The sequence below is a fragment of the Trichosurus vulpecula genome, chromosome 1, assembly GCF_011100635.1.
Source record: "Trichosurus vulpecula isolate mTriVul1 chromosome 1, mTriVul1.pri, whole genome shotgun sequence".
In the NCBI taxonomy this organism is placed as follows: Eukaryota; Metazoa; Chordata; class Mammalia; order Diprotodontia; family Phalangeridae; genus Trichosurus; species Trichosurus vulpecula.
In genome coordinates, this window is record NC_050573.1 from 477642355 (window position 1) to 477656539 (window position 14185).

The window sequence follows — 14185 nt, forward strand, 5'->3', positions numbered from 1 at the left end:
CCTGTCAGTCTTAGTTTCCTCTTTTGTAAAATAGCATCTACCAATACAGTAAGATGATCCACTGTGAACGGATTAGCTATTCTCAGCAAAGGCCTCATGATCAAAAACACTATCAAGCTCCAAAAAAAAAGCCAACGGAGGCTGAATGCAGAACGAAGAATACTTTTTTTTTACTTTCTTTTTCTTGGGGTTTTTTTGGGTCTGTTTTCTTTCACAACATGAGTAATATGGAAATAAGTTCTGCATGACTACATATGTATGTCCTATATCAAACTGCTTGCCTTCTCAGTGGGGGCTGGGGAGGGGGGTAGTGGAGAGAGAGGAGGGAATTTGGAACTCAAAAATTTTTTAAAATGCTAAAAATATTTTATATGTACTTGAAAAAAATTGGAAATAATAATAGCACCTATCTCATCATCATTAATGTTAATGTGTGTGCATCTGACAATAAGAACGTTATTTCCTTCGCTGAACATGGCCTCAAACTTCTTGCTGGTGTTGGTATACCGTTTGATTTAGATCCACACAAAATAGCATCCACAGTCTCTGGTCATATGATGACAGCTCCAGACAAAGAGATTAATATTCATCCTATGAGCTGGTACTGAATACACGAGTAGAGCCTAGCATTATCCTGTGCCTGCATTTCCTTAATAATTCAGCATCCAGAGGGAGGAATTGGCACATGTGGCTATATGATAAAAAGATGTATCACAGAACTAGTTTCTTTACATTCTTTTCTAAAGTCTGGATCAATGGTTTTTATTGGCATAAGGAGCTCCTGTGTAAAAACTCCCAATACTGCACCAAAGCAAATGACCAACTCACCCGTAACTTACCGTCTTAGAGAGCCACATGGGACACCGACTCATCAACGGTCACAAAGTCAGTCTGCGGAAGAGGCAGGACTGAAACTCAGGTTTTCCTGTCAGTCTTCTATCTACTAATACTGCCTCTATTACACAATATTGTCTGCTATTACCTTATGTTTCTCCTAAAACACCCTGCTTCAAAAGTTTCTCTTTCATTTGTGGTCTCTTTATGTTTATTCTGCCCTACCCATATTCATTCACTAGTAGGATTATAGAACTTTAGAGAAATCATCTTTTAACATCTTAAAACAATGTACTATAGAGGGACCGATTTTGTGTCATGTGTCACGTACACTTGCTAACACATTTCCATATAAACAAATCAAAGATCTGAAAGCAATAATTTTTTTTTTTACTCTTTAATAAAAATCTCTTTTAGATTGGCTTAGTACTGATTCCACCTGGGGAGAGGGATTATTACTTCTTTGTTTACAAATCCATAGCAGATCCTCAGGAAACTTCAATAAATTGGAAACAATAGATTAATCCACAATCCACTTGCCCATTAATAAAATACTCTTAAAAGATATTATAATTTTTCTGTAGTGATCACTAAACCTAAATATATCTTAAATGTAAAATATATTCAGATTGTCAATAATAAGCATTTTAATGAATTTTTATTCAATTTGAATTTTTAAAGTTTGAGCTTATTTAAAAAAAATTTTTTTCATCTATCCTAATTCTATTTCAGTGAAACAAAAGCCCTTCTTCCTTGCTTTGTTCTCCCCTTCATGGAAGACAAAAACACAAACTTTACCTTGATAAACCCCCAGATACCACCAGCAGATGATTCATTCTGAACCCTTGCCAGTCTAGGGTCTTCATGCTCCTCTGGGAAAGTGATAGCTGAGCCACTTCCAGTTCCCTGTGGCACAGGTGTCAAATTGGCTTGTTGAGAAATAGGAGGTGGCAATATACCTAAACAAATACATTTTAAATTTACATACATTTGCTTTTTCTGTGAGATCTGAGATTAGTAATTCAGCTATTATACATCTTTAATAACATTAATAGTCTCAGTTTTAAATTCTAGGTACCCAAACAAAAATTTTGGTAATATTCTGTGGGATATTATCTGAACCTAGCCTTATATGACTAGAAAATTATCTAAACCAAAACCTTACTGTAGAGGTCAGGCTGACCGCAGAGAGGTCCTAGGGAAGCCAAAAAGTTGTAAGGAATACTCAGATCCCACACAATTCTTGTTTCAGGTTCATCCAAAGCTTTTGTTTTACATTTCCTAAATTAGATACTTAACTGCTGATATACACCTCAAATTGCCCTTCTCTTGGAGACTACCTACTGCCTACACAAGGCTAATCAGGTAAATGTCCTTAAGCTCTTGTCTGAATTCCAAATAATGTAACCTCACAAAGATTTGGAGAGGAAATTACCCCCTTTTTTCCACTCTTTCTCTGCCAAATTTCAGATTTGGGAGTTTGTTCTTGTGAACAACAATTCACTTTACTTTTTATTTAATTACAACCTAAACTCTAAAGGGAAGCCTTCTTCTTTTATTACTCATCTGCAATGCATGGACAGTATCTGTATATGCAACTCATCTAAATAGCTTTAAACTGAGCTTGATCATCTATACTTATTTATATATAGTTTCTATATTATATAGCTTATATTTATATATAGCTTATTTACGTATACTATTGAAATCCTGAGCACTAGTCCCTTACACATATAAAAATAATGTATATACACATAACACAATATATAAGAATGAATATAAGTACTGTGTAATGATACTTGCTTCAATCAATGTGAGCACTCCCTCCACTGATGCGGAGTTCAACTCTTCTATATTTCAGTAAATGCTCTTCAAGACTTATTGTATCAAAGAAGGTCATTACCCTATGACCAGTCTAGTAATAAATAAAGGTGGTCTCTGAATTTATCTGGTCCTTGGAAAACAAGCTGACTCTCAAAAAAACAATATAGAGTCCATAGCAAGGCCTTTACTGAAGTCTAATCTGGGCTAGGACTCTGCTGAACTGTCTTTAAGAGCCCAAGGTTAACTCAGTGCCAAAATGAGATACTAAAGGAGGACTTTAGCAGAGATATACCATCTAGTTCAAATTTAAGATTTATATTTAGATAGGTGCAACTATAATATTTATGCCTTATGATAAACTATTGCAAGAAAAACATGCTAGCTAGAGCCTGCTAAAATAGAGATAAGAAAATACAAATCACATCAATATACATAGCTAGTTCTTCCCAATGGAAATGGTAAGCAGCAGGAAGTTGAAAACGCTGACTGTCCAAGAATAATAGAGTTTTATTTGTTCCCCAAACCATTCTCCAGGAGAGCAAGTAAATTTGAAGCAGGGAAAGCACTACTGGCATGCAAAATCTTTCCTTTTTAGAGAGCCGGTTAAACATCTACTCCTTTGAACCACAAAACTTGATAGGCCCTGTAGTTAGTTATTCAGCTGAACTTTTAGAAACTTCTTCAATTTATCCATATAAGTTTTCCTACGATGCCAAGAATAGAAGTGTATTTTAAAATTCTGAGCCAAATTTTTAAGGCTACTATAAGTTTTCAAAATGCAATTCAAAAGTATATTTCATGACTAAGACTTTCATTTAACTTCATCAGCAACTGCACATAAGGGCATGTGCTACTGGAACCAAAGTACTGAGGAATATACTTTAGGAAAATTCTTGCTGAAAAGAGTTACCTGTAACAGCAGGTGCAGAAAATGATGGCATCAAAGGCGTCTGGGGAGTTCTTCCTGCATGACCCCTCGTGATGTCATAGACCGAATCAACAGAAAATCCTGATATAGGAGGACCCGTAGGAGGAGGGGAAATAACAGTGCTTGGAGCAGTGCTTGATGGGAAATATGGAAAAGGGGGAGGAGCATTACTAGTGAAGGCTGTAGCAGCTGATGGGGAAACAGGAAGTGGGACAGAAGAAACAGGAAGTGGGGCAACAGAAACAGAAGATGAGATAGCAGAAACCGGAGAAGACGATGCAAAAGGCAAAGAAGCTGAACTCTTCATGGGAGCAAGTGATGGCAGAGGTGTAGAGAATGTTTGTGGTGGTAAGGATTGCATTGAGGGTGTATTAGTTGAAGAAAATGACCTGGAAGAAGCTGGAAGAAAAAAAATCAAAATATTACTGACAATCTCTCATAAAAACTTCCTTACCATTTTATAGTTCTTTTCTTTTAATGGTCAAGTTTATCAAAATATTCCTCAAACAATCATTAGTGAAAAATCCCTAGTATGTTTATTAAACTAAGTGAAATTTGGCTCAAATGAGTTTCAACAATCACTTTAAACAACAACAAAAAAAATCCAATAACAGAAAGTAAATTGAACCATATTAGTTAATAAAAAGGGGTTTCCATGGTGATTGTGAGTTGGAGAGGTGTTTGTTTTAATGGTTTTATGCTATTTTTTCAGTTCTTCTCATTTTTTCCTGACTGTTCTCAATTCAAAAACTCTAATCAGAAGACTGCCAGAAAATATTTAGAACACTATTAATACACTTGGATACAGATGACTTCCATCTCTCCACTGCTCACTTCCTTCTAGGTTATTACTCTAGCTACATTCTCCTTCCTGCCCCACCTGGACCCCTTGGTAAATTAGTTCAATTCTACTGTCTTTTTTTCAAGACCCTTGCCCCCTTGTCTCAATGTTGGATTAATTCCACCAGCCATTGTGTGCAATCCTATTTACCCACTGAACTGAGCTGGAGAAAACCATGATGGAGTACTGATTGGGTACAAATTTGTTATATAATCTCAATTGGGCACTCATTGCAATAAGTTTATCCTTTTATGACCCCTTAATCAATTCACCATTCAACTTATCACAGTGCCTTTCCCAAACCTTTTCATCCCTCCTCAAACTACATCTTTCGTCCTCTCAATTGAGAACCTTACCTCAAATTTCACTGAAAAAATTGAGGCCACTCAGGAACTCCCTTTTTCCCCTCTGCCTCATCTCACAACTCAGATGCTTTCCCCCACTATCTTTTCTCTCACTCCTATCTCACATAAAACAATAACCCTTAGGTGATCCTATTTAATCCTTTCTTCTATCATTCCCACCCTCTCATTAATTTTCAATCTGTCTTACTGGCTGCTTCCCTGCTCCCTATAAACACACTCATGTCTCCCACATCCTCAAAAAACAAACAAAAACCCCTCATTTGCTTCATCCATCCTACCATCCTCCTATATTTCTCCTCCCTTTCGTGGCTAAGTTCTTTGAGAAGCCCATCTATAACTGATGCATCCACTTCCTTTCCTCTCACTCTCTTATTCATCTACAGTCTGGTTTCTGAAACTGCTCTTTCCAAAACAACTAATATCTTAATTGCTAAACTTAATGGCCATCTCTCAATCTTCATTCTTTTTTACTTCTCTGCAGGTTTTGACACTATCAATCATCCTTTTCTCCTTGACATATTCTTCTATCTATATTTTCAAAAAATTGCTCTGTCCTGGTTCCTTCCTATTTGTCTGACTGCTCCTTCACTTTTTCTGCCCTTTGCTGGATCCTTAACCAAATCACACCCACTAACCACAAATTTTCCACAAGGATCTGTCCTGGGTCCTCTTCTCCTCTACTATGTACTATTTCACTTGATGATCTCATTAAATCCCATAAGTTCAATTATCATTTCTATGCAGATGACTCTCATTTATTTATCCAGCTCTAACTCTCTCTTAGGGCAGCTAGGTGGTACAGCTGCTAGAACACCAGACCTGGAGTCAGGCACAGCCAGCCTCAGGCATTTACTAGTTGTGTGACTGTGGGCAAATCACTTAACCCTGTTTGCCTCAGTTCATCATCTGTAAAATGAGCTGGAGAAGGAAAATACAAACCACTCCAGTATCTTTGCCAAGAAAACCCCAAATAGGGTCACAAAGAGTTGCATACTACTGAAATGACTGAACAACAAAAACTCTCTCTTGCCTGCCCATCTTGCATCTCCAGCTGCCTATGAGGCACTTCAAAATGGATGTCTCATATACATCTTAAACTCAGTATGTCCCAAACTGGATTCATTTTATTCTCCACAAACTCTCCCTTCTTCTGAACTTCCCTATTACTATAAAGGATACCACTATCCTCCTTGTTACCTAGAATCACAATCTAAGTATCATCTTCAATTCCTCACTCTCTCACATCCTATATTGAATCAGTCAAGTTCTAGAGATCCTACCTTTACAGCATCTCTCAGATAAACTCCCTTCTCTCTTCTGACACTGCAATCAATCTGGTGCAGGAACTCATTTCCTCATGCCTAAATTATGATAAGTGCCTGCCTACTTCAAGTCTCTCTCCACTACAGTTCATTCTCTACTCACCTGTCAAAATGATCTTCCTAAAATGCAGGTCTGACCATATTACCTCCCTAGTCAATAAATTCCAGTGTTCCCTTATTATCTTCTGGATCAAATGTAACATCCTCTGCTTGGGTTTGAAAGCCCTTCAGAACCTGGCTTGTTCCTATATGTCTAGTTTTGTTACCTTGTGTCCCTATACATACTCTGTGATCCAGTGACACCAGCTTCTTTACCATTCTCTGAACAAGATACTTCATTTCTCTATTCCAAACATTTTCACTGACTGTCCTCCATGCCTAGAATGCTTTCCTGTTTCATTACTTCCTCCTACCTTCCCTGCCTTTTTTCAAGTCTCAGATAACACCTTCTATGGGAAGCCTTTCTCTGTCTCCCTTGATGCTGGTATCTTCTTTTTGTTAATGATTTCCAATTTATCCTGAAAATTTGTACATAGTTGTTTCTATATTGTCAGCCCCATCAGACTATGACTTGCTTGAATGCCAGGACTGTTTTTTGCCTTTCTCTATATCCTCACAATTTAGCATAGTGCCTGGAATATAGGAGGCACTTAAAAAATGCTAGCTGACTGACTGAAAAAGATCTTCCACAGCCTGACTATGCATTTTCACTGGTTATTTCTCAAGCCTGGAATTCTCTCTCTCTCCTGTGTCTGCCTCCCAGCTTCCTTCAAGTTCTAACTAAAAGCCCAACATCTACAAGAAGTCTTTTCTGATTCCCTTTAATGCTGCTGCCTCTGTGCTGCAATTTTCTCCAATGTATCTCATGTATCTTGTTTGCATGTTGTCTTCTGCATTATATTGTGAGCTACTTGAGAGTTTTGCCTTTCTTTGCATGACCAGTACTTAGCGCAGTGTCTAAAATATAGAAGTCATTCAATAAATGTGTTTTGTTATTGTTACAAAAAGACAAAATGTAATTGCTTCGCATACAAGTACCATAGATTGATATGCGATACCAAATACAAATTGACAAACAATATCAAAAACAAAATCAATAGAATATATGAGTGAATGAAGTGCTTTATAATAGGATTTTATATCCTATTTGTATTTTCTATGGTTTTCCTATTTAATTTTCAGTTTTAAGCATAGGGATAATTTCTCCCTCATTTTAAGCAATATAAATACCTACTGACAAAATTGGTGAGTTATACGCCCTTGGCCCAACCTACAATTCTATTCACAAGTTACATTTTCTTTCTTTGGAATTAAATGGAAAAGAAAACTTGCCAGCACTATTTCAAATTAGAGTTAGCACAGTCAACTGAACAAAAAGACACTTAATTATTTTAAATTCTTCCTTCTCTCACAAATATCAAAATTTTAGAAAAGTAGCTTTTGAAACATTCATTTTTACTAATTTGAAAAAATCCAACATTATTTTCATTTGCTAAGATTCAAAAAAATCCTCAATAAATTAGTTGCTGAGCAACCACATATACCTAGAGGGGAAGGTGTGGTCGATGTTGTGATTACTGCTCCAGCAGCAGCTGGGGGAGGAGTTCCAGGGGGCGTTGTCTCTATTCCACTCTCTTCCATCATTTTGCTTGGAGGTCATATACTGTAAACATGGAAAAAGTGCTATTTTTAAATCACAGTTAGCATAGTCAACTAAAGAACAATACTTATTTTAAATTTTTACAACTCTTTTGAAAAAGTGTTAAAAAAAAATTTAAGGTAGAAAGTCCCAAAGACTTTTAATGTGAAAAGCATGGTCTTCACAGCACTCATATTGCTCTGTTATCAATGAATATGAGAGGTAGTGTTTATGTAGACAGTTGATCTGGGAACCAGGAAGACCTGGATTCAAGTCCAACTTCTGACAGTTAAGGTGACCAGGATCAAGTCACTCAATCTCACAATACTCTACACTACAAATTGTAGTCAGCAACCCATTTACCTCATAGGTCACACTTACAAAATCAGAAGTATGATGGAAGTTGAAGGAGAATAAGAATCTTCTTTTTAAAAAATACAGTTTAATATTATATAGCAATAACTTAAAAATAACTAAATGATATACTTTCTTACTGAGCAAGCATATTCAAATTGCTAGAATTGCCTTTTTAATCTGTTCAATACCAATAGTTAGACCGATGAAGATAATTAAATATTTGTTAGGAAAAATTGCAGTGTTTTTTGAAAACACTTTTTCTAAAACCCCGACAGACCATTTATATAGCAAAAAAACAGGATGTTTATTAACTCTTTTCCAAAACAAACATGACAAGCACAGACTTTCTAAAATAGATCAATCAATGGCTCTGCATCATTGTTTGTAAGAAAGTATATCAGAGATAATATAATCAATTCAATTTAATTCAATATTTATAAGCACATATGTGCTAAGCATATAGATACCAAGGAAAAAGCAAACCAAACCAGTACCTAACTTCAAAAACGACACACTCTATTATGGTGTACAACAGGAACGTACAAAGTAAGGTTGTAATCTTAACTGATAAGCAACAAAATCTGTACAAACTTTAAAAAAGAAATTAGCACAAAATTGCAAGTCTAAGGGGAAAAAAGTAATTTATACGTATTCCCCTTACAATTCCATATTAGGCCAACCTGCTGAGCTATTAAAATGATTTTATTTATTTTTCATATACTTTGTTTTTACATTAGCTTTATTTCTAAGCAAAATATCAATAAAAGCTTTAAAAATAAAATGATTAGGCTTAGGTTTTCCTTCTTCTATTTCATATATGTATATACATACATACCCTACTTTACTGAGCATATATTTCCACAGGCTCTTTCCCTTCTACCTCCCCATTTCCCTTTGCCCATCCAATCATCTCAGTTCTTTATATTTTCTTGAAATGTTAACTAAATAAATAAAATGGAGAAAATATCTATTTCTTTCCCCTTTTGCTCCTCCTTTTTCTGTCCTCATGTAAGAGAGTAGTTAAATGACTAATGTGAAAATATGTTTAACATGATTGCACGTATATAACCTCCTATATCAGGCTGCTTGCCATCTTGGGGAAAAGGGAGAGAGGGAAAGGGGGAGAAAAATTTGGAACTCAAAATCTTATTAAAAAATGAATATTGAAAACTATCTTTACATGTAATTGGAAAAAATAAAATACTGTTTACAAAAAAAAAGGAGTAGTCAAAAAAATCTTTAAAATATCCTACCTAAAAATACTATTTAAAAAAAAAAAGAGTAGTTAAAAACCTTACCTACCTTCCACATCTTATTTTAGTAACTTTCTTTTACTATATCCTTTTTAAAGAACCCTTTCCTTTACTTTTTACTTCCACTCTTTGTAGAAGTAAAGGCTCATGAGTAGGCTGAACTAACATAATCAAACTGACTATACTTCCTAATTTATACAATTGGTGCTATACCAAACTCCCCAAGGAATATTTTATAAAGCCAGAAATAAAGATGACGTTCATATGAAAAAATAAAAGTTCAACAATCTCAAGGGTAGTGATGAGAAAAAAGGAATCTATCAGTACCCGATTACAAAATTTCCTACAAAGTATGAAAAATTGAAAAAATTGAAATGATTTGGTACTGGTTAAAAAAAAGGAGAGGTCAATCTGTAGAAGAGATTAGGTATAAAACATACAGAAGCACATACAGTAGCATTGTGCTTAAGAAACCCAAAGACTTCAGTTACTGGAGGAAATTATTATTTGAGGGGAGAGAGAAGGGAACAAGCATTATTAAGTGCCTACTATATGCCAGGTACTATGCTAAGTATACTTTACAAATATCATCTCATTTGATCCTAACAACGACCCTATGAGGTAGGTTCTAATATTATCCTCATTGAGGTGACTTGAGGTAACCGAGGCATTCAGAGGGGTCAGAGGGTACGTAGCATGTCCATGACAAAAATATTTATAGCAGTATCTTTTATTTTATCAAAGAACTAGAAAATAAAGGGATGCTTATCAACTGAGGAATAGCTAAACAATCTGTGTTATATGAATGTAATGGAATATTATTAATTTTAAGAAATTAAGAATATGGAGAATTCAAGGAAAGTTGGAAAGATATATGGACTGGCACAGTGAATTAAGGAGAACTGAGGAAATACAGCCAGTTCTTGCTTAACGTAAGTAGACTGTAGACAGGTCAGCAGAGCTTACCCCTCCACTCACTGAGCACCTTCAAGGCCTGGAAATTCGCCCCCATGTGCCCACAAGCTAGAGCCTCTCCAGGTCCTCTCCCCTGCCCCAAGCCAGAATGGCTTCAGCACCTGAAGTGTAGGACCCCCGGTGTGCGGCCCTCTACCCCTGCCCCTGAATTTGCACAATGAGAATTTACTTAAATTGAGTACTCTCTATAATCTACAATATCACAGTAACTAAAGGAAAACTGAAAGTCTTCAAACATTGATGGATGCAGTGACTCATAAGGAGCTCAGAAGACTAATAGTAAAGCATGCCCTGGGCCTTTGGCAATAGATGGTGGACTAGCGGTGAAAAATAAGGCATACATGTTCACATATGACCAACGTGTTGATCTGTTTTGCTTATCACTTGTTACAAGGAAGAGTTAAGGAGGTAGGGAGAAAATCAGTGGGAAATTAAATTGATGTTAAAAAAGAAAAAGAGAATCAATAAAATATTTAAAAGAAAAGGGGGCAACAAAGATAAAAGTACAATTACTTTTTAAAATAAAGACCCTGCTAATATAAAACACTGTAAAATTGCTACCAATGAGTATAAACCATAAAATGAAGCTGCTTACTAATTCAAAATTTTAATTGCTAATTTAGAAATTTAATAATCTGAGATCTGATGTATAAATGATTCTTAAGAGATTAAAATAGTCATAACTTTTTATTATGCATTAACAGAAGGTAATCATAACAGAACAGTAAAATATAAGAGCTGGAAGAAAATAGTGCTTAACTATCAGTCTTTATAACATAATATTCAACAATGTGTGGAAATGGAGATGACGCAGTGCAGCAAAAGAATTTGGAGACCTTAGTTCTAGTCCAATTCTCCTAACTTACTGTGTATGTTTTAGATTCCTAGTATATAAAATAGGGGTGCCTTCCTCTTTCAGAGATATCAGGATAAAACGAAATAAGATATGAAAAAAGGGTTGTTAGGTTCAAATGAGTTACCATATGTAAAGTGTTCTGCAAACTTTGAAGTGTTACATATATGCTATTATTATTATTAAACAAATGTAACACTATTTGTGTTACCTCCATGAGCTATTAAAATAATTCTCTTGCCTTTTCATCAGTGATACTGAAAACATGATTCAATACAAAAACCTAGACTTGGAGTCAGAACACATGGATTCATATACCAAATCTGCCACCCTACTTCTGTAACCTCAGGCAAAATCATTCTGCTCCTCGGGCCTGTTCCTCATCTGTAAAATGGGGATGATAACATTTACATCACCTGCCTCACTTGAGGTGTTGTAAAATGAGTTATAAGTAAATTTCACCACCCCACCCCTGCCCCGCCCAGGCCCCGCCCGGCCCTTCATCAGCATTACAAGCTCTATAAAACACCAAGCTTTTCAGAAAATAATGCTAAGTCTGAAGTGCAGCTGTACAGTGACTGTTAAGATGATTTTTATGCCAAACAATTACTCTAGGGATGAGACCCTATTTTATTCACGGTATCATTGATGAATCTGCAATAAACCTAAAAGTCCAAACTCTTTATATTACCCAATGAGGTGGCTTTCTGGTCACCTAAGAAATAGAAAGGCCTACGCACCTTTGCAGACTTATTCAGACCAAGCTAGTCAACACACCCAGGCTCACCACCCAGACAAGTGACCAGTTTCCATAGGGAGGCAAAGGAGGCTGGGTCTACCCAAGCTAAGTGCTGAAGTATCCTTGTGGAATAGTCTTTCTATGATAAGGCTAAGTAAACCTCCCTTCCTTAACTGCTGAATGACCTATGAGGCATTCATTCCAACATCAAACAAACTACCAGAAAAACAGCCACAGTCATGGCCACTCCTAAAAGTTTGTATCCTCAGCACTGACCATAGTGCTTGGCACATATTAGGTGCTTAATAAATTCTTCTTATTTGGATTTTTATATCTATTGAGCTTTCTCATCTCTGCCTCTTAAGATTATTTTCCTCTAAAACATCCTTTTTCCTGAACTTCCTTATTCCTGTTAAGGATAACACTACCCTTCCATCATCAAAGTTCTCAAGCTTATCTTTAACATCTCGCTGTCCCTTAGCTTACAAATCCAAATCAATTTTAATGTTTTGTCAATTGGCTCTCTACATCTTTCTCATTCCCTCCCCTCCTCTACATAAACAGGGTCATCATGTCCTCAGCGTTTTTCATTTGAACTATATCAACAGCTTTCTAATTGAATCTCTCCTCCTTCCAAGCCATCTTTTACAAAGCTGCCAAAGTGGTACTTCTAAAGCACAAGGGTCTGACCATGTTTATTCCCCCATCCTCAATAAAAGCACAATGGCTTCCTATGACTTCTAGAATCAAACACAAATGCCTCCTTTTTGACATTTAAAGGCCTCCACAACCTGGCTATAACCTACTTTTGAACTTTATTACATATCACTCCCCTTCATGCATTCTACATTCCAGTCAAACTGGCCCTCTGTTCCTCACACATGATATCCCAACCGCCTGTCTCTTGCTCAGGCTGGGCCCTTTACTTGGAATGTATTCCTGTTCCCCAGAAAGTCCCAGTTTTCCTTCTCAAATACCATTCTACATCCTGACTTTCCTGTTCCCCCTAGCTACTAGTTGGTTAATCTCCTAAAAAACACCTTATGTTTGTATATATAAAGATGCATACATAAATATATAAATAAATATATATTTATAAGTGCAAACAGTAACTCCCCCGAATAGAATGTAAGTTCCTTGAAGACGGAAATGATTTTACTTTTGTGCTTCAGTGTTTAGCTGGTGGCAAGCACTGAACAAATGCTTATTGACTGATCAGATGTTTCCTGAAAACAACCAAAAACTCCTTAGAGTTCAGTCTGGTAAATAAGGCGGATGCTCAACCTGCATGGTATTATTTGGAGTCAAAATCAAAATGGAACTACAAAGTAATGAGGTTCATTTTCTCCCATGGATCATAAACTGACACTGAAAGCAATTTCAAAACAACAGCTACAAAAAAGTCTTGAACAAGAATGTTATTACCAAAATAACTACAATGCCTTTGACATTAACTACTTTGAAAGACAATACTCATTGAAATACTTAAGTTCTTTTTTTGTTTATAAGCCAATTTCAATTAATTAAATGCATACTTAATCTTCTTCCTTATATCCCTAAGGATATTTAGGGGCACTTCAACAGGATTAAACCACAGTGCTCTGCTAAGTTTTTACCTCTTTGAATGATCTCAGGGTGAGGGTGAACCTAGGTTCTAAAAGGACACAGCAATAGTTCAAAAAATCTGGGTAGATCCTAGACCAAGCTACAAAGGCTTTAGGTACAAACTATCTTGACGGCATGTGCATGTATCAGTAAGGTGATACTCATGACCTCCAGATGACCATGAACATGCCTGTACGGTTTGGAATCGCAAAGTATGAAAAACTCTCTAAGCAGAAGGCAGAGGAAATATAATATTTATTTAGACACCAGAGTATCAAATCCTAAGACCAACAACTCCAATTCGATATAGCAGTAATTACATTCCAGAACCAGTAAGCCCACCTCAATGTAGCAACAAGGAAATTATAACACAGTATTACAGCAAGGAACCAAGTCATCCTGTAATCTTCCCCCCTGCTAGGGCCTTCTCATAAACAGTCACTCATGAATCCTAATTCTCTGCTTGCCTGCACCCTCTTCCCAAGTTCTGAAAGCCCTTGGAGTTCTCGGAGTCCTTGCGGTCTCCTGGATTCTTTGGATTCTCAGTTTTCTAATCTCTTGATGCTGTAAATTCTCAGCTCTTTGAGCTCCACAATTCTCTGGTCTGCACTCTCCACCCTGCAGTCTCTCTTGATGTCTCTCAGTGTCTG

The 14185-nt window shown here is 36.4% G+C and overlaps 1 protein-coding gene across 1 annotated transcript in view; it reads right to left on the reverse strand.

Annotated features, from left to right (window-relative positions):
• Nucleotides 1-14185, reverse strand: part of PRRC1 (proline rich coiled-coil 1) — a 36760-nt gene that overhangs the window by 18910 nt on the left and 3665 nt on the right. Inside the window, exons 3-5 of the mRNA XM_036734849.1 lie at nt 7659-7777; nt 3569-3985; nt 1633-1793 (exon numbers count right to left, since the gene is read on the reverse strand). Of these exons, the coding sequence (XP_036590744.1) occupies nt 1633-1793; nt 3569-3985; nt 7659-7758 (678 nt within the window). The 5' untranslated portion in view covers nt 7759-7777. The remainder of the gene's footprint in view (nt 1-1632; nt 1794-3568; nt 3986-7658; nt 7778-14185) is intronic.